The 20,313-nt window shown below is 49.9% G+C and overlaps 1 protein-coding gene across 1 annotated transcript; it reads left to right on the forward strand.

Annotated features, from left to right (window-relative positions):
• Positions 1-19,521: 19,521 nt before the first annotated feature.
• Positions 19,522-19,782, forward strand: PRM3 (protamine 3; the record flags this gene model as incomplete). Its single annotated transcript, XM_082669831.1, has 1 exon — positions 19,522-19,782. One exon carries the CDS (start codon positions 19,522-19,524, stop codon positions 19,780-19,782), a length of 261 nt encoding a protein of 86 aa, XP_082525957.1.
• Between the last annotated feature and the right edge of the window lie 531 nt (positions 19,783-20,313).

Consider the following 20,313-nt stretch of genomic DNA (forward strand, 5'->3'; position numbering starts at 1 on the left):
CTTTTCTCTCTTCTCAGACAAACGTATTTGGACATAATTTGGGTTCCCTTCTTCTAAGTTTTTTTTTTTTTTGGCCACGCTTGTGGGATTTTAGTTCCCCTACCAGAAATCAAACCTGGGCCCTCAGCAGTGATCACACAGAGCCCTAACTGCTGGACCGCCAAGGAATTCCCTAGTTTTTTTTTAAATTGAGGTATAGTTGATGTACCGTATTATATGTTACAGATGTACAACATAGTGATTCACAACTTTTAAAAGGTATGCTCTATTTATAGTTATTATAGATTATTGGCTATATTCCCCGTGGTGTACAGCATTTCCTTGTAGCTTATTTTATACATAATAGTTTGTACCTCTTACTCCCCTACCCCGATGTTGCCCCTCCCCCCTTTCCTCGCCCCACTGGTAACCACTAGTTTGTTATCTACATCTGTGCATCTGCTTCTTTTTTGTCATATTCACTAGTTTGTTGTATATTTTAGATTCCACATGTAAGTGATATCATAGAGTATTTGTCTTTCTCTGTCTGACTTATTTCACTTAGCATAATGCGCTCCAAGTCCAACCTTGCTGCTGTAAATTGAAATATTTCATTCTTTTTTATGGCTGATATTTTAAAAATTTTATTTAAAAAAAAATTCATGTTTTCTGCATTCTTGTTTTGACAGCCCCTAGTGTCGACACACAGAGCACGGAGGAGGGGGCTTTGGGGAAACGGAGGCCCGCCTGGAGGGAGTCCCAGCGGAGGCACTGAAGCCTCGGAGGTGATCTGGGGACCGGGCGGCCCAGCAGGGGTACCTGGGCTTCCTGCAGTCCTCCCCAGGGAGCAGCTCACGTGCCGCCTCCCCTGCCCGGGTGGGTGAGGGCCCACGACTAGCTGCACAGCCCGGCCAACCGCAGACCAGGCGGGAAAGTGAAAATAAACGCTGGCTGGCATCCGAGTTTCTGTTTCCTGTCACACAAATGCCTTATCGTCCCCTGGGCCGTGTGTGCAGTGGGGTCACCTGGGCTGCTTTTGATCTTCTTAAGGAATAACATTTACATAACGAGTGTAGGAACCATATCAAAAAATTGTCAGTGCCCAGCTCGACAATTTTATACATTCGCCACTCAAATCAAAATCAAGGTCATGCCCAGCCTCCCAGAGGGTTTCTTTACACCCTTTCCCATCCACCCCCTAGCAGAGGTAACCACTGCTCTGCCGTCTAGAAATATCAGTTAGCTGTGCCTGTTCTTGAACTGTGTACAAAGCAAGCAGTCACACGGTATGAGTCTCTCTTTTCTGGTTTCTTTCACCCAGAGTGACGTGGGTGAGGGTCGTGTATGACGTTGCATGATGGGCAGCTGCTCCGTTTTATTGCTGAGACGTGTCCTACTGTGCAGATATGCCTCAGTTTGTGTATCCAATCTCCTGTTGATGGATATTCGGGATGTTTCCAGTTTGGGGCTGTTAGGAACAAAGTTGCTGTGAGCATTTGTGTGCGAGTCTTTGCGTGGACACAGGCTTTCTTTCCTCTTGGGTAAATACCTAGGAATGGGGCTGCTGGGTCATCAGCTATGTTTACTTTATAAGAGATTGCCAAATGGCTTTCCTCGCTGGCTGCTCAGAGCTGTCTCTAGACCTCAGAGGCTCCGCTCCACATCACAGCAAACCTATAAAACGACCCGTGAGCCACATTAAACATCTTTGTTTTTTTGGAGTAAAAATAGTTTTTTTCAGGGGCTTTTCTAATTTTGCTTTTTTAAATAATTTGGCCCGAGTAACTCATTTGCTCAGTTGGGTCTGCTGGAGTTTCTCAGCAATCACGTTTGGGCAGTCTGACAAGGGAGATAACTGAACACCCAAATTGTTTTTCATTTAGAGTAAGGTTTTTATGAATAATACATTTAGAACCCATGAATGTCCTTCCCTTTCTCAATGGATTTGTGAACTCCTTTGCACCCCTCAAAACCCCACTCAAAGGTCCACACATCCATGAAGGCTTCTGGTTATAGACAATGGCAGCCTCTCCTCCCCCACCCCACCCCCAGCGCAAAGTCTGATGGCACACTCCCTTGGAGGAGAGCACTGGGCACTATCACAGTTAGTGCACCGAGGAGCGTATATCTGGAGTACAGGGAGTGCTTCACGCCTTCCTGGATGCTTGGCCCAGGCTGGATGCCTGGCACATGTTTGTTGATCTGATTTTTCCAGAATTCTCTGTATGTCAGATGCCCTTACCCAGAAATGCAGGGTCCGGTGGCAGAGGAGCTCATACCACCTTGAACATGGATGTAAGATACTAAGTGCTGGGGGGGCAAAGACCATGTTTTCTTCCAATTCTCTGAGAAGCTGTCTGTGACCCCCAAAGGACTGAGGGGGAGAATCTTTGATGGCCCTGGAAAGAGTGTTCCCTGGGAGAGGGCACTGGTGACTTGTAAGCATGGGGAACAAAGGAGGGGACAGAGGGGGTTCATTCAATGAGCATTTAGAACACACCATCGCCCCTGCACTGGGCCCTGGGGATGTGGCAGGAACAAGACAGACAAGGTCTAGGGGCAAAGCAAAGAAAGATGACTTTAGATGTGAAAGATGCGATAAAGAGGAGGAGCGAGAGCAGAAGCGAGGTCAGGGAGGGCCTCTCTGAAGAGCCAAAACCCTGTATGGCAAGAAGCAGCCAGCCAGGCAAGGCTACAGGCCAGCGTGCTCCACACTGGGGAACAGCCAGTGCAACGGTCCTAAGGCTGGAACACCTTGCTGTGCTGGAAGGCTAGCCAGGTGGCCCTCGGCATCCCAGGTGTCTGCAGCATGCAGAGTGGCGGAGGTGAAGATGGGTGTGTGCAGGGGAGGGGAGTGGGTTTGTCTCAGGCCAGCTCTGGGGGCCCGTGGGACTTGGGGCTGAGGGGATTCCAGGCATAGTGACAGCCTGGCGCCTCTAAGTACAACCAGGACAACCCAAGTACACCTTTGGGTGGGTGGCAGATTAGACAAGGGACAAGTGACTTGTCCAAGGTCCCTTGGCACCCTGTGCATGCTCCCTCACTGCACCCCAGCCTGCTCGTCCTCTAGCACGTTCTGACTCCCCAAACTCTCTCCCTCCTCAGGGCTGTTCCACTGCCCAGAACACCCTTCCCTGTGCTCCTCCCAGCCAACTCCTACCTGCCCTGTCGGCTCTCAGCTTAAAGAACATTTATCAGAGACGCCACCCAGACTGCACCCCCAAATTAAACTAGGTCCTCCCTTCAATCTCCCTCTTACAAGCTTGACCTTTTCCTTTGTGGCGTTTAACACAATTGGCAATTTATTTTACGTGTGTATTTGTGTAAGTCTTTGTTTACCGAGGGTCTCCCCACCTGAGAGGCCCCGGGAGGCTCATGCTCTCTGCCATCTTGCCCCACAGCACAGTGCTGGCCCACGCTTACTACAGGAGGGAAAGGCCTGGATTCTAAGTCCAGCCCCCTCCGAGCCTCTTCCCCCTCTCCAGCTTCCTCTACACAGGGGACCCGAGTCCCCTTCCCCAACCTCTCCCATGTCCCCAAGATGTAAAAGCCCAGGTTATCCCCGATCCCTCTAATTACAGTGCCACCCTGGAAGCCCACCCACCCCAGGGCCTGAAGGGATGACACAGCCTCCCCCCAGCCCCAGCCGGCCAGAGGAGCAGGTCCCTTGGCCAGAGGGGAGAGGGACCCACCAAGGGAGCCAAGCCCCTGGCCCTCTAGCACTGCCCCTTCCCCCGACTCCTCATGGAACACATCTGCACTTGTAGGGTTTTCCCCAGGTTTGCTCATTACTAAATTAATTTTAAAAGGAATACACCAAATGCAACATGGAATTCTGATTTAGATCCTCGAACAGAAAGAGGACATTAGTGGGAAAACTTGAAATCTCAATAAAGTCGGTAGCATCTTTTTTTTTTTTTTTTTTTTGCAGTACGTGGGCCTCTCACTGTTGTGGCCTCTCCCGTTGCAGAGCGCAGGCTCAGCGGCCATGGCTCATGGGCCTAGCCGCTCTGCGGCATGTGGGATCTTCCCGGACCGGGGCACAAACCCATGTCCTCTGCATCGGCAGGCGGACTCTCAACCACTGCGCCACCAGGGAAGCCCCAGTAGCCTCTTAATGTGCTGTGCTTCTAGTTTTCACTAATGTAATATGACAACGTAAGATGTGAACAGTGGGGGAAACTGGGTGAGGTGGTTTATGGGAACTCTCTGTACTAACCTCGCGAGTTTTCTGTAAATCTACAATTATTCAAACAGAAGAGGTTTGGTTTCAAAAAATAAATTAAAGGAAAAAGAAAGAAAAGCAAGCCACCCATCAGATTGGTAAAAGAGGTAAAGTCAGACAATGCCAAACGTCCGTAAGGACTTGGATAAAGAACAGGGGTGTGTGTGTGTGTGTGTGTGTGTGTGTGTGTGAAGTGGGACAAGCACTCTGCAAAGCCAGGTAGCACCTGGGGTCAAGTTCAAAACGGGTCTATCCTGCAGCCTCACAATCTTCTACTGCAGGGGCTCTCAGAGTGTGGTACTCAGACCAGCAGTGTCAGCATCACCTGGAAACTTATTAGAAATGCAGGCCCACTAGAGATTATCATACTAAGTGAAGTAAGTCAGAAAGAGAAAGACTAATATCATATGATATCACTTATATGTGGAATCTAAAATATGACACAAATGAACCTATCTACGAAACAGAAATAGACTCACAGACACGGAGAACAGACTGGTGGCTGCTAAGGGGGAGGGTTGGGGGAGGGATGATTGGGAGTTTGGGATTAATAGATGCAAACTCTTATATATAGGATGGATAAACAATAAGGTCCTACTGTAGAGCACAGGGAACTATATTCTATCCTGTAATAAACCAGAATGGAAAAGAATATGAGAAAGAACGCATATATATGTAGAACTGAATCACTTTGCTATACAGCAGAAATTCACACAACACTGTAAATCAACTAAACTATAATAAAATAAGTTAAAAAAAAAAAAAAAAAAAGAAAGAAAGAAATACACATCCACAGGCTCCACCCCAGACAAACTGAAAAAAAGGAAAACAAAACCCAAAACAAGTCAAAGCCCTGGGCTGGGTGGCAGCAATGGGTGTTTTCACAAGCCCTCCAGGTGACTCTGATGCGTGCTGAAATTTGAGAACTACTAGTCTACCAATGTATTCTAGAGTAATCCTTGAGCATGGTCACAGAGAGAACTGGAATCAGCCTAAGTGTCCATCACGAGGAAATGAAGATATCAAGGAAAAGGCGGAGTGCAACAGTGCAGATGAGGCTCAGCCCCACTGACCTCTTCCTTGCGTGTCCACAGGGGTGAGTCTCACACACAAAACCCCGCCAACAAAGCAGGTCACAAGATACATGCAAAGGTTTCGGCGCCCAAAAGTGTTCTGATTGGGAACATACACGTATGGATATAAAGATGGGCCCAGGAATGATACACACCAATCTTCTAGGAGAGAGAGGGAAAGGGAATGAGGTGGGGAAGGAAGGAGTGGAAGGGGGGATTCAGATCGGCCTAAAGCGTTTTAAGTTTTAAGCCAGGGACTGGGGAGAAGATACTCTGCATGTCTGAGAAGCTTCGTGAACATGATTTTAATGAGTACATGCTCTTTAAAAGTGATTCATCGAGACCCACACAAAGTTAAAAGTGAGGGCCCCTCATTTCAACCCCACAACTACTCTGAATATTTGGTGAATATACCTGCAAAATTGAGTCTCTGCATTCTTTAAAAAATGATGAGTGTAATATGCTGGAAAAGACAAAACTATGGAGACAGTAAAGAGATCAGTGGTTGCCGGGGTAGGGGAGAGGAGGGAGGGATGAACAGTTGGCGCACAGAGAATTTTTAGGCCCGTGAAACTATTCTGTACGATACCATCACTGGGGACACATGTCATTATACATCTGTCAAAACCCTAATATAAAGCCATAAACTTTAGCTAATAATAACGTATCAATATTGGTTCATCGGTTATAACAAATGCACCACAGCAATGCAAGATGTTCATAATAACGGGGAAAGTGGGGAGGGGCTGCCGGGAGGGGTTGGAGAGGGGGTATATGAGAACTCTCTGTACTTGCTGCTCAATTATCTGTAAACCTAAAACCGCTCTTAAAAAAAAAAAGCAATTCATTTAGAGAAATAAATTAACCCCCCAAATGAATGTTTTCTTTGATGATGGATGTTGTAATGTTTTGTAAAATGCACAGCAGCTCTCAGTAACACGTGGACCTCACCCTCCAGGTGCGTATTCTCCGAGCAGGTAGCCTTGCCACGGACCTGCTGTAAGTTTCTGGCCAGCCCCCGGTGAGGGGCACTGAGATTGGCTCCAACGCTGGCCAGCAGGGCTGCAACGAACTGTGACCTAGTCTCTGCTCATCCGTGACAGCTCATGGCTCATCACCGTGGGCCGCACTTTCCAACGCAGGAGCCTCGAGCCCTGCGTGGCAGATGAACACCTGAAACGTGGCTTGTCTGAACTGAGAAGTGCCGTGAGGGGGAACCTACCCAGACCTCCCGGACTCGGCACAAAGAGAAGGTAAAGCATGTCGTCATTTCTATATTGACGGCAGCCGTCCCTCCTCCCGCCAGCACTGACACAGCCGCCCTTAAACTCCGCCCCGACAGCCCTTCTCCACGTGGCTCCCAGGACTCTGTACACTCTCCCAGCTCCCTCAGACCCGGCTGCTCCCCAGCTCCCCAGCTTCCTAACACTGGGGGGCCCCAGGCCTAGTGCTTGGGACTGTCTTTGTCTCCATCTCCACTCACCCCCTTGGTGCTCGTAGTGGGCCCCCAGGGATGTCCCCATTCTAATCCCCGAACCCATGAACATGTTACCTTACGTGGCAAAAGGATTTTGCAAGTATGATTAAATTAAGCATCTTGAGATGGGGCGATTATCCTGGATTGTCCTGGTGAGACTAATGCAATCACAAGCAACCAGAAAAAGGGAAAGAAGGAGGGAGGAGGAGAGCCAGAGTCGGAAATGTCTGAAGATGGAGGGGAGAAAACACCATGAGCCAAAGAACATGGGCGGCCAGAGGCTGAGAGAGGCAAGGGAACAGATTCTCCCCTGGAGCCTCCAGAAAGGACTGCAGCCCCGTGGACACCTTGATTTTAGCCCCATAAGACCAATTTTGGAATTCTGACTTGCAGAACAGTAAGGTAATAAATTTGTGTTGCTTTACGCTGCAAGTTTGTAGTATCAATACTATGTCACAGCAGCAATAGGAAACCGAGACAGTGATATGATCCATCTCATAATTTAAATGCTGACAATGCCCAAATGTATCACCTCCAGCCCTGACGTCAGGTTCAGAGCACCTCCGCTTAGATGTCTGAATTCTGGACCTTTTCCCACAAGCCTTCTCTACTCCTTGCCTCCTACATCTCAGCTGATGGCAACTCCATCCTTCCAGGTGCTCATGCCAAAAGCCTCAGCTTTGGAGAGTCCTTGACTCTTCTTTCTCTCTTGCTCCCCTCATTCAGGCTGCTAGTAAGCCCTGTTGGCTCCATCTACAAAACTGAGCCAGAATCTGACCACTCCTCGCCAAGTCCGCTACTAACACCCTGGTCTGAGCCACGATCGCCTCTCCTCTGCATGATGGACACAGCCTCCGAACTGGACCCTCTGCCTCCACCCCTGTCCCCCACATCCTTCCAACACAGTAGCAGCAGGGGGGCCCTTGAGTCAGAGAACGTCATACCTGTGGTCCCCATCTCCTTCAGAGTAAAGGCCAAATCCTTAGCATGGCCGACAAAGCTATCCATACTGTGCTACCCACCCCCGACCTCTATGACCTTGTCTCCCCCAACCCTCGCCTCTCTCTGCTGCAGCCACACCGGCCTCCTTACTGTTCCTTGAACACGGCAGATACATTCCCAACCAGGAGCCTTTGCACTGGCTGTTCCCTCTGCCTGAGTATATTTCCCAGATATCCACATCACCGACTCCCTCACTGCCTTCAGGATTTGCTCAAATGTCACCTTATCAACAAGGCCTAGGACTTCCCTGGTGGCGCAGTAGTTAAGAATCCACCTGTCAACACAGGGGACATGGGTTTGAGCCCTGGTCCGGGAAGATCCCATGTGCCACAGAGCAACTAAGCCCGTGTGCCACAACTACCGAGCCTGCACTCTAGAGTCCGTGGGCCACAACTACTGAGTTTGCATGCCACAACTATTGAGCCCGCGTGCCTAGAGCCTGTGCTCTGCAACAAAAGAAGCCACCGCAATGAGGAGCCCACGCACTGCAGCGAAGAGTAGCTCGTTGCAACTAGAGATAGTCTGCGTGCAGCAACGAAGACCCAACGCAGCCAAAAATAAATATAAATAAATAAATAAATTTATATTTAAAAAAAAGAAACAAAAAACAAGGCCTGCCCTGATCACCCTGAATTGCCACTCATCCCAACCACCCGCAGCAAGCCCAGCCATCCTCATCCTGTTCTACTTTCTCTGTTTTCCTCTCAACATACTATATGATTATTTATTATACTTATTGCTCTGTTGCCTGCACTAGAATATAAACTCCATGCGGGCAGGCACCTTTGTTTTGTTTATTGTGCTTAGAACAGTGCTTGGCACAAAAGGCATTCAATAAATATCAGCTGAATAAACTTATAAAAGGAAAGGTATTGGGGTAAAGGTTAACAATTCTAAAACCACTATACATGCATGCTGGAGTTGAACATAAGAAAATGGACAGTGGATGGTAGGAGCCAGGCCTCCCACTGTTGGGGTAAGAAGTTAACAGCTAAGCAAGGGGAGGAGGCTGGAGGCTAGAATGATCCATGTGGTGGTGGATTAGGGTCAGAGACATCAGGATGAACTTATGTTTAAAAGTGATACAGATGGCTACACATACAGATATTTATAGATTTGTATACATACACAGGTTAGTATATACATTATATTCCCCAGAGAGCCTAGAAGAAACAACACCCCACAGCAACGAGCACACCTAGTATCCAGACTTTGGTTTCTAACACCATTCTCCAATAAAAGGAACTAGGGCTCCTTGGAGAAATGGTTGATTCTAGGTTTAAAGCAGGAAATACACAAGATGGGCCTGGGGTATCTAACAGGGCCAGAAAGTAAGGAGGCATGAAAAACTCACAATGATGGGCCATGTCAAAGGGACACAGGGGCCAACTGAAGAGCTCCTACAGGCCGAAGTGGGAACAATTTGAGCATTACAGTAAAGTAGTATTGGATTATAACCCACAGTATGGAACAGCCATGAGCCCATACTGATGTAAATATATGACTGAATAAATAAATGAGGGAGCACAGGCACATTTCCAGTGCAGAAGAGTTTCAAATAATTTATGTATATACTCTGCCCTCAGGGAGGTGGGGCATAACTTCCCAGCCCTTACATGTGGGATGCACAGTGACTCACCTCCAAATACTGTATTAAATGAAGTAGAGAAACCTGACACACAGTGCCTCAGTCAGGTGATAAGGGTCAACTTCAACCGTTATAAGGCAGCTCAAGACCATGTGCCCTTGTTAGGAGGTGGGGAGAATGACCCTTTCCCTCTGTGATCTTCCTCCTCCAAACACATAATCCCCAGTCTAATCATGAGAAAACATCAGACAAATCCTAGTTGACATTCTGCAAAATACCTGAATAGTGCTCCTCAAAACTGTCACAATCATCAAAGACAAGTCTGAGAAACCAGCACAGTCCAGAGGAACCGAAGGAGACATGATGATTAAACGGGATCCTGGAACAGAAAAAGGATATTAAGGAAAAACTAAGGGAATATGAATAAGGCATAGACTTTAGTTAATAATAATGCATCAAAATCGGTTTATTGTGACAAACACACTATCCCTAATAAGATGTTAAGAATAAGGAAAACTGGATGTGATACCCTGAACTAGATCCTGGAACAAAAATGGGCATTAGTGGAAAAATTGGTGAAATCCAAAGAGAGTCTGGAGTTGGTTAACAGTAACGTTCCGCGTTGGTTTCTCAGTTGTGACAAATGTGCCATGGTGACATAAGATGTTAACAATGGGGGAAACTGGGTGAGAAGTAAATGGGAACTCTCTGTAACTAACTTTCCAACTTTTCCCCAAAGAAAAGTGTATTAAAGGAAAAAAAAATAACCCGTATTAAAGGAAAAATAAATAACCTGACAACTAAATGGGATCACGGCACGTGGCAGTTGCTCAGGTAACAAGGTAACGTGTATTATGAGTTTCCATTATTTTTTTCCACATGATGGAAATAACTCATCCAGTATTCAGCAATGCCATGGCCCTTAGGTAAAAAATTCCAAACAATAAAAAAATGAATAAAGTAGAAAGTGAAACCTTCCCCACTGCTAAGTCAATATATTATATTCTGGACTTTTCCCTATGCTTATGTAAACATTTATTTAAAAATTTTTACAAACGTGGGGTGACACCCTACATTTCAGTTTGCTTAGAGCTGATAACACTGTGGACTTCCTTTCGTATCAGGGCACATAACTCTACTGTTCTTTTTACCTTTTTTAATTTTTATTTTATATTGGAGTAGAGTTGAGTAACAATGTTGTGTTAGTTTCAGGTGTACAGCAAAGTGGTTCAGTTATACATATACATGTATCTATTCTTTTTCAAATTCTTTTCCCATTTAGCTTATTACAGAATATTGAGCAGTTCCCTGTGCTATACAGTAGGTCCTTGTTGATTGTCTATTTTAAATATAGCAGTGTGTACATGTCAATCCCAGACTCCCAATCTATCCCTCCTCCCTTCCCCTCGGTAACCATAAATTCATTCTCTAAGTCTGTGCGTCTGTTTCTGTTTTTTAAATAAATTCATCTGTAGCTTTTTTTTTTTTAGATTCCACATATAAGTGATATGTGATACTTGTCTTTCTCTGCCTGACTTACTTTGCTTAGTATGATAATCTCCAGGTCCATCCATGTTGCTGCAAATGGCATTGTTTCATAGATACAATGGAATATTACTCAGCCATTAAAAAGAATGAAATATAGTGTTCTCCTGAACAGCTGCAATGTGGATGTAACAATGGACCATTTCCTTAAGGTCAATAGTAAGGTATTGCCAATTTTCTTCCCACAAACAGTGCTCTAGTGGGCACCCTCCTACACACACCTTCATGCCCACATGTGGGAATTCCTGCAGGACAGACCCCTGGCTGCAGAATGGTGGGCACAGTGGCACATTTAAAACATTGTCCTCCTACTGCTGATCATCCTCTCGTTACCCTGAGAATGAACTGCCTGGCTCTGTCCTTCTCAAAGGCAGAGGGGAGCATGTAGCCCCTACCCCTCCCTTCATCTCTTTGGTGACATCTTCCCTGGATCCAGGCAGCCGCGGTGGCCATTGTGACCTCACGGATGTGGCTGGGAAGGGGGGGGACACAGGACACACCATGCGATTGACCAACTGGGACCTCAGAGGACAGAATTGGACATCCTTCTGAGATTCAGGTTGTGTTTGAGATGACAGGAGTCTTGGGGATTTCTCAGCAGAGCTAGGGCAGTGGGCAGGGAGAGGGTGTGTGACATTTCAAAAGTCGTAATCTGAAACCATGATTTTATATTTGAAAATGACAATAAAAGAATTTTACCACACAAAGCATCCATTTATTGTTCAGTTCTTCAACAAATATTTGGATTTCTTTTATGTACTGATTATTCAGTGCTAGGATGGCCTCAGTGAACAAAATTAAGTTCCTGATCACACAGAACTTATATTCTCCTTGGAGACAAATAATAAACTCAATAAGTATGAGTTAGTAGCAAGTGCTGCATTATTTAGGGTAACAGGTGGCTGCTAGAGCCCAAAATCCCAACATTTCTGGTGGCCCCCGCAGTCCTCCGACTCCAGAGCAGACCAAACGTCCCATCCCAGAACTCCGAGGGCCTCCTCTTTGCAGGACGCCTCACCTGTTTCTGTGATGATTTGACTCATACCCATGTCCTCCACTAAACCGTAAGGCCGAGAACTGCTTTCTCCTCTGCAGCCACAGGGGCCTCCTTTCAGTTCCAAACTTTTTCCTGTCCCCCTGCCGAGTCCTCAAACCAATGGGCTGCTCCCGCCAGCCAAGTCTCGGCTCACATGTCCCTTCCACCGAGCGGAGTCCCTGAGTGACCGCTCCCTCCCCAGCTGGGAGACCCACATGGGATAGATGTTGGCACACCTGGCTCCTTCTTCTCACTCAGCTCTCAGCTCAAATACTGCCTCCTCAAGAAGGCCTGTCCCCAGCATCCTAAACTAAACCTCCAGTCAGCTGCTGTCATATCAACTGATTCTATGCACACTTGTAATAAAATTCAAAGCCTTTTGTTCAGTTGTTTGTTCACTTGAATAATGCCGTCTGTCCCAACTAGAATGTAAGCTTCTTGGGGGCAAGAACTTTGACCTCTCTTGCTCATGCTGTAATCCCACCGCCTAGAAGAGTGCCTGGCACAGAGTAGATGCTCAATAAAAACCTGAGTGAGGGAGGGATCTGGCCTGGGTGTCTCAAATTCCTCATCAGCAAAACAGGGTAAATTCCCATCTCTGTCATCTCATGGGGTTCCTCCGGGATCATGTAAGTTATCTTCAAAAAGTACTAAGTGTTACAAGATTGGGGGTGATAATTTTAAGTCAGTCTAGACATGAGTCAATAATCGAGAATTTACTGCTGACCTCCTATGTGCCAAGTGCAACATGCTTGTAACTTACTGGACTTCAGCTTCAAATTCATGGTTTTCCCACCTTGCTGTGGGTTGCAGGGTGGGGTCCTGGAAGTTTCTGGGTGCACCCCCTCTGGGTATTAACTATCCACTGGCCCCGTTCTCCTTCCTAAGAACCACAGCTTTATCCTCAGAGGCAGGGTGCTCTCATGGTAAGGAAAGTGATCAGAAGTTGCTGGGTGGGGGTGTCTGGGAAAGCTCTTTATAGAGTTATAACTCCTTTGCCCCCCGCCCCCTTTCTTCTTCTTCATTTATTCTTGCACAGTGGATAGAGCTGAATTTCCAGCAGGGCCGAGGCTAGCCCTTAATGTGCCTTTGTTCAAATTAGGAAAGACTTCCACTGTGAGCAGTCTAATTAGAAAAAGATAGCTCCCATGGGCAGAAGCATGCTTATGGGTGCTGGGCCTGGCCTGCACCATTCAATCCCCTGGCTGAGAGCTTTGAGCAGTACACGAACTGCACAACCGTCCATGGCAGCCCTGATTTTGGACTGCGAGGCAACCTTGAGGATGGAAAGTACTTGCCTAGGGCAGAGGCGAAAGATAAAAGAAGTCTGGGCCCTTGTTAAGGGTGGAGTCCCTATACCAGCCCTGGAAGGCCTTCCTCTTGACTTTCCCCAGCCCCCCCCCTTTTTTTTTTAATCTCCATAATTTATTTTGAAATAACTTCGAATTAGAGAAAAGTTGCAAGAACCATACAAAGAACTTCCCTTCATCCAGACTGGTCAATTGTTAACATTCTATTCCATTTACTCCACTCCCCCTCCCTTCCTCCCTCCCTCCCTCCCTCCCTCTCCCTCTTTCTCCATGTAGATACGCACCCCTTGTTACTGTTCTTTTTCTGAATCACCTGAGAGCAGTTGGCAAACATGATACCCATTATCCCCAAATACTCCAGCGTGTGGATCCCCCAAACAAGACACTCTAATGATCATCGAAATCACCTCTGACCTCTTCAATGAAACAAAACTTCTATGCCAAAGTCACTTCTTTTGGTTTCCTGTTATAGCTAATGAAATCGAATTCTAACCGCTGCCCTCTTTATCCCTAAAGTTCATGGGGATGTGGGAAAGGTTAGACGAAGCTGAGAGTGGTCTGGCCCTGTCTCGCCCCCCTCCGCCACAGTCTCTGCTCCTCCGCCTGGGCCTCCTTTTGATTCCTTACACCTTTCAAGCACCTTTCAGCCCCAGAACCTTTTTTTCTTTCAGTTGAGGTAAAATTCACATCATGTAAAATCCAGCCTCTAAAGTGAAAATTCAGTGGCATTGAGTACAGTCACGACGTTGGGTAACCATCGCTACTCTCTGGGTCCCAAGCATGTTCATCACCCCGAAAGGAGACCCTGCCCCCGCTGAGCAGCCGTTCCCATTCCAGCCGCTTCTAGGCACCCACCCACCCATCTCTGTGTCTCTGACTCTCCCTCTCTGGACATTTCACGTGAGTGAAATCACACACACGTGCTGCCTCTGATCTTCGCAACAGCTGTTCCCTCTTCCCAGATGTTTTTCCCACCTCCCATTCTGACTCATCCTCCTTAGGAGGCTTTCCTAGGGCCTCTCCTGAGGTCAAGCACCACCCCCCCCAACATGCATTCTCATAAAAACCTGAAGTTCCTCTCCTCGGCACTTTTCACAATTATAGTTACTCTGCGTGGTAATTTCATTCACGTTTCCTGTAGTTAGACTGTAAAGTTTATTAGGCAGGAACACGTCTGCCTTGTTTATCACTGTGTGCTGGGGTCTCGCCAGAACCTGGCATATAGCAGGTGTTCAGTGATGCTTTGCAAACTGACTGACTAAGTGAAGGAGCGAGTGAGTGTCCTTACAGGGAAGTCACCTCGTCTCCCCTCCGCTGATGACCCGGAGGCCCACACGCATCACGTCCCCGCCCTCCTTCAGCGAGGGCCTCCCACATGCCCATATATGGACATGATGCAGGCCGGCTCTGGCCCTCTTCTGTGACGTCCAGGCCTCTGTGACCTTACAGTGAGCAGGGCCCCTGCCACACCTATAAGAGGCCCAGGGGTCAGCCCCTGGCTCACAGCCCACAGAGTTCCACCTGCTCACAGGTTGGCTGGCTCAACCAAGGCGGCATCCCCTGCTCTGAGCATCCAGGCCGATTCCATCCGTCACCATGGCCAGAAACAGATGCCGCAGCCCGAGCCAGAGCAGATGCCGCCGCCCGAGGCGCAGATATCGCAGGAGGAGACAGTGCTGCCGGAGGCGGAGGAGAGGTGAGGGGGTCCGCTCCGCGGGTGGGGGCCGGGGAGCTGGGGTGGAGTGGGGGTTCAGCCCATGCTGAAGTCTGCTCTCGCCCCCTCGTTCTCCGCAGTGTGCTGCCGCCGCTACACCACCACAAGGTGTGCAAGACAGTAAGCGCCCAGTAGCAAGACCACCACACTCCTGCCTGAAACGCTACCAGCCTTCAAGACCCTCTTGCCACATCTCGAACATGCCACCATTCCGATGAAATGAACAGCAGCCTGCCAGCGAACAATGCCGCCTGTCAATAAACGCTGAAGGAAAAATGTCACTCTCGTCTCTTTACTTTCAGGGACTCAGTGGCGAGGAGGGCTTGGGGACACCGGGAAGAGGGGACGCAAGGGATGGTTGTCGCACGGGATCTTGTTTCCAACTCTTGACTACTCCCAAGTCACAACCCAAATCTGCCTCCCCAGCCACCCCTTTACAGGCCCCACGGCCGTGCTGGTTTCTGAACACACGCTCCCCAGCTCTGCGCTCAGTGGCTTTCCGCTGGCAGCCTGAAATGGGCCACAAACTGGCAAGTGCTACCAATCAAGACTGGCTTGCCACCCCTACTCCCCACCCCCGAGAGCCAGTAAACATTTCCCAGCTCAAGCTCGATTCACCAGCCGTCACTACATCCCACCAATTCCCCAAGGTGCCAGATGCCGAAATTCCCGTTTTTTAAAAGATGCCTCCGTTTGGGTACAGTGAGAGTAACCTGTCCAGACAGTGGTTGAGCTAAGCTTTCATTTAATCCTCGGGTACAACATCACCCCTGGCTGAGGAAACAAGATAACTTGGTCCACTAACCATAGGATACACTGAGATATGCGAAGGTGGTTCACAAAACACTTCCGTCGCCTGGCCTCAGAGAGAGCTGTCAGATCTTTTAACACAAGAGCCTGGGTCACGATCTCATTGCAGACCAAAGCCCAGGGCATTTCAGCAGTGACCAGAACCCTGACCCAGTTGCCTTGACAGGGCCACGCCTTCCATTTATAGAGCACAGGTACTGGGCATTCGCCACTTCCAGGCCTCACACCCAACCTGCGAGGCAGGTATTGACGGCCTCGTCTTTGCAGGTGAGGTCACTGAGCTGGGAGATGAACTTGCTTCCACGACCCAACTACTAGATTGGTTCCACAGCCAGTCAGAAGATGCTGGCAGGACGGCTGAACATGGGCCCCCGGGCAGGCTCCAGCTATGGAGGTTCTGACTTAGCAGGGTCTGGGGGTAAGGCCTGGGCATTCGTATTTTGAGCAAGTGCCCTGGGGGAGCCTGAGGGCACTAATATAAGAGGCCTCTGTATTAGTTTCCTATCACCATTGTAATAAATTACCACGAACTTCATAGCTTAAAACACAAATTTATTTTCTCACATGGGCCTTATGGCGCTAAAAGCAAGGTGCAAGCAGGTTCTGAAGGCTCTCGGGAAGCATAACCTTTCTCCTAGTCTTTCAGCTCCTAGAGGCCTCTGGCTTTCCTGGGCTCGGGGCCCCTCCCTCCGCCTTCACAGCCAGTGGTGTAGCATCTTCAGATCTCTTCCTGTGACCCTCCTGTCTCCCTCTCCCATCTTATAAGGACCCATGTGATTACACTGAACCCACACTGAATCTTCCATCTCCTTAAGTCACTCACATCCAGAAAGTCCCTTCTGCACGTCAGGTGACAGTCACAGGTTCAGGGCTTAGGGCACAGACATCTTTGGGAGGAGGCATTAATGTGTCTACCACATCCTCCCTGCAGTTGCTATGACTCCGATTCTAGATTTTAATGGGTCATCAAAGTACAGTGAGAGGTGCAGCAGGAGGCCAGAGGTGGAGGGAAGAGGACACATTTGTCCCCGGGGCTGGGGAGGGGGCGGAGGGCCAAGGGCATGGAGTCTGAAGCCCAGCCTTGCCTCTTACTTGCAGGGACCATGAGCAAGTCACTTAACCTCTTCGTGCCTCAGTTAATGAGTAAATGTATGGAATTTCCGGAATTTCTGGCATAGAGTAAGCACAAGATAACTCTGTGGACAGATAAGCCCCACCCCGACCCCTGAGAGACCCCGGCACAGCTGCAAAGGCGGTGAGGAAGCTTCCGGAAGGACTACGTGTGGATTCGCACCAGCTGGAGGGGTTGGGGAATGAGGGCTTGGATTTGGACAAGAAGGCTGGCGCTCTTCTTGTGAGAGTCCCCCCGTTACGAGGCACAGGGACACGTTTTATGGGCGGGGCGAGGGGCGGCTGCTGTGCTCTGTGCTGCTTTCACAGAAGGTGGGGGGACTTATACACACCTTATACACAAGGCCCCAGAGAGCTGCCGACAGACCCGACCAACACTGTTAACAGTAAGAGCAGGAGGGCAGGCCTCAGCCTCCTCCCCCTACCCCCAAGGCCAGCTGCAGCCTCAGCCCCAGCTGCCCCACCCATGAGCATGATGGTCGGATGCTGCCTGAGGAGTCCGAACGAAGGTCTCCGTCCGCAGCAGGGCTCTGGGCAGCAGGGCAAAAGCGAGCACCTGCATCAGGTGCAGCAGCTGAGGCTGGAGGATGTCCCGATCTACGGGAGGACCCACAGAGGCCCTATCGTGACAGACAGGAGCCACAGGTGGGGGGCTTGTGCAGTGCTGGGACCCCACCCTGTCTGAAAGCCCCCCAAGCCCATCCCCACCCAGATTCCCCAGATGGCCCCGTAACTAGAACTTTTTCCAAAAGGCTGCAGAAGGATCGGGAGGAGGAGAAGATGCATAAGGCAGCTCCCAGCCTCCCTGGGCCCACCAGGAAGAGTCGCCTGCCAGGAAGCACCTCGCGAGACCATAGCAAGTCCCCCTCGAATGCCCAAGCCCCAAGTTTGCAAGGAGCCCACAAGATTTTGAGTAAAATGAGCAAAAGTCATTTGCCAGATAAAGCTTGAGATAAGAAACTTGCTGGCCTGTCAGGGTCTCCATTATGCAAACGGCACAAACAAGGCTTCTATTCACCATGGGGTCAGGGGAGGAGGAGAGGGTCAGGGCAGGGGCCTCATCCCTGAGTGCTGTGCTGGTGTGTTACCCTGTGACACTGTGCGTGTCCTCTCACCCGGAGCCATCATGATGCCCAAGGCCACACTACTCCCCCCTTGACCTTTCCATTTCCTTGTCATGGAAACATGATGACAAAAGTGTGAAAATGTGACCCGTTATGAGATGGGAAGCAGGTCTAGCGTGCTCCAGCAAGAACAAGGCCAGCGTGGAGGGAACAAAAGGCAAGGGGCAGAACTGGGTGAGGCCTTGTGGGCCGCTGGGATTCTGAGATGGGACCCTCATTATCACAACAGGGCCATGGAGGCTCACGGGCAGAATCCATTCCTGCCTCTTCCGAGCTTCTGGGGGCTCCTCGTAATCCTTGGCGTTCCTCTGCTGTGGCCGCATCTCCAGTCTCTGCTTCCTGTGTGAAATCTCTCTGCCTCCCTCTTAGAGGGACGCTTGTGGTTGCACTCAGCGTCCACCCAGATAACCCAGGATCATCTCCCTGTCATCTCCCCGTCTCACTCGAGGCAGGGGAAGTTGGCAGTCAGAGTGGAGGGGTGCGGGGAGTGGTGGAGAGGGTCCAGAGACCCAGACACAGTCTTCACCACGTGGCCCCAACCAGCCCTACTGAGACCACACCAGGCAGGACCGTTAGAACAGAGCCGCACGTGCCTCCTTAATCCCCTCGGAGGCCTTAGTGACCACGAGGCTGGATTAGAGGGGACCAGGCCCGACTCTGAATCCAGGCTCCACCACTGACTAGCTGTGGGACCTGGGCTGGTTACTCAGCCTCTCTGAGCCTGCTCTCCCTTTGTAAAATGTAACAATCGTACCTACCTCACGGGGCACATTAGCTTCTTTCCTCTCAGCCTACCACAGCCACCGAGAATCTGGGACAATATCTGTATTATATGTCAGAAAACAGATTCCTAGTGCTCAGCAATGACCAAGGAGACTTAACCCCCTCCCGGGCTGAAATTGTGCTGGGTGGGCATGTGTAGCTAGAGGCTGGTGGCCCCAAAAGCTTACAAGCCGCTGCCTTTAAAGGGTGATTTTGGAGAACAGGAGAGAGTGAGTAGGGTTTTCTTTAGTTTTATAAAAGTATAGTGCACAAGTTTTAAGTATGCAGGTCAAGAAGCCAGACATTGCCAGTGCCCCCTGGAAGGCTCCCTCGTGGCTACTTTTCATCACATACTGTCAGCAGCTCTCTTGGGCTGGATACTTCTGGGATGTGGGGAGGAGTCTGTGTGCTCTCCTGCTTCTGGAAATTCTATCCCCAACTCTCATCCCAGCTAAAAGGGGGACTTTTGCCAGGGCAAACAAGGCCAGATGGAGGAGGCAACACAGCAGGGCGAGGCTGCACGGGTGTGGGCCCGGCATTTGGCCTCGATCCTGCCCCGTATGTGGCAGGGGCTCAGTGGGACAGCTGGTAGCCTAGGTTTGAGTTCAGGTGTCGGCTCAGACTCAGGTATCCCAGGGTGACATCCCCTTTGTGATGTCAGCGCTCTGCTTACCACCCTCGCCGGCCCCTCCATACCCCACCAGTGGCCTTTCCTCCCAGTCCAGAGAGGCAGCCAAAGTGGGCGATGGGTTCCCACTGTGCCAAACTCGGCACGGGCCACGGCCGGGGCCACGAATCCTCCATGAAGAAGTTCGTGGCCTGCGTGAGTCAGGATAACTTCTCCTTGTCGTCGGCGGGTGAGGAGGAGGGAGAGGCAGAGGGAGAGGCGGAGGAGCTCCCGGTGCAGGGCAAGCTGCTGCTGCTGGAGCCTGAGTGGCAGGAGGAAGGTGCCAAAGACGACTCTGTGGCCCAGAAGAACCCCAAGCCCAAGCAGACGCAGTCCTGACCCATGACGTGGCCCGGGCAGAGGTGCCGGTCGCTGTTCCAGAGAGAAGAACTTTCAGAAGAGAGTAAATAAAGAGTCTCCAAGGAATCCTCCTCCCGCTGCTCTCCCCCCGCCGCCACACCCCGACCCCGGGCCCGTGGCACCGCGCGCACACGTGTGCGTGTATGCAGGGAGGTTGAAGAGCAGGAGTCACTGAGCCCCGTCCCTGAACTCCAGCCAGAAGCCCTCACAAGGTCCACTCCCTGTGACTTCTCAGCCGCCGTCCCATGCTGCAGGGGGTGGAGAATGTGGTAGCTTGGGCTAGAAAGTCACCTCAGGCAGTCCCGTCTCCAGGGAAGATTCCTCCCCGAGTCTGAGCAGATGCAGGCTGAGAGCACCCGATGGGACAGTACCATCTCCCTCTGCAAACCCCCATTTTGCTGCTCTAACCATAAACGGTCTTAAAGAGCACAGACTTGGGAGGTCAGCAGACCTGCTTGCAATTTCTTTGCGCTCGCTGTGTGACACTGAGCAAGTCGCTGTCTGTCTCTG

The sequence above is a fragment of the Grampus griseus genome (genome assembly GCF_964374135.1).
Source record: "Grampus griseus genome assembly, chromosome: 14".
Taxonomy (NCBI): domain Eukaryota; kingdom Metazoa; phylum Chordata; class Mammalia; order Artiodactyla; family Delphinidae; genus Grampus; species Grampus griseus.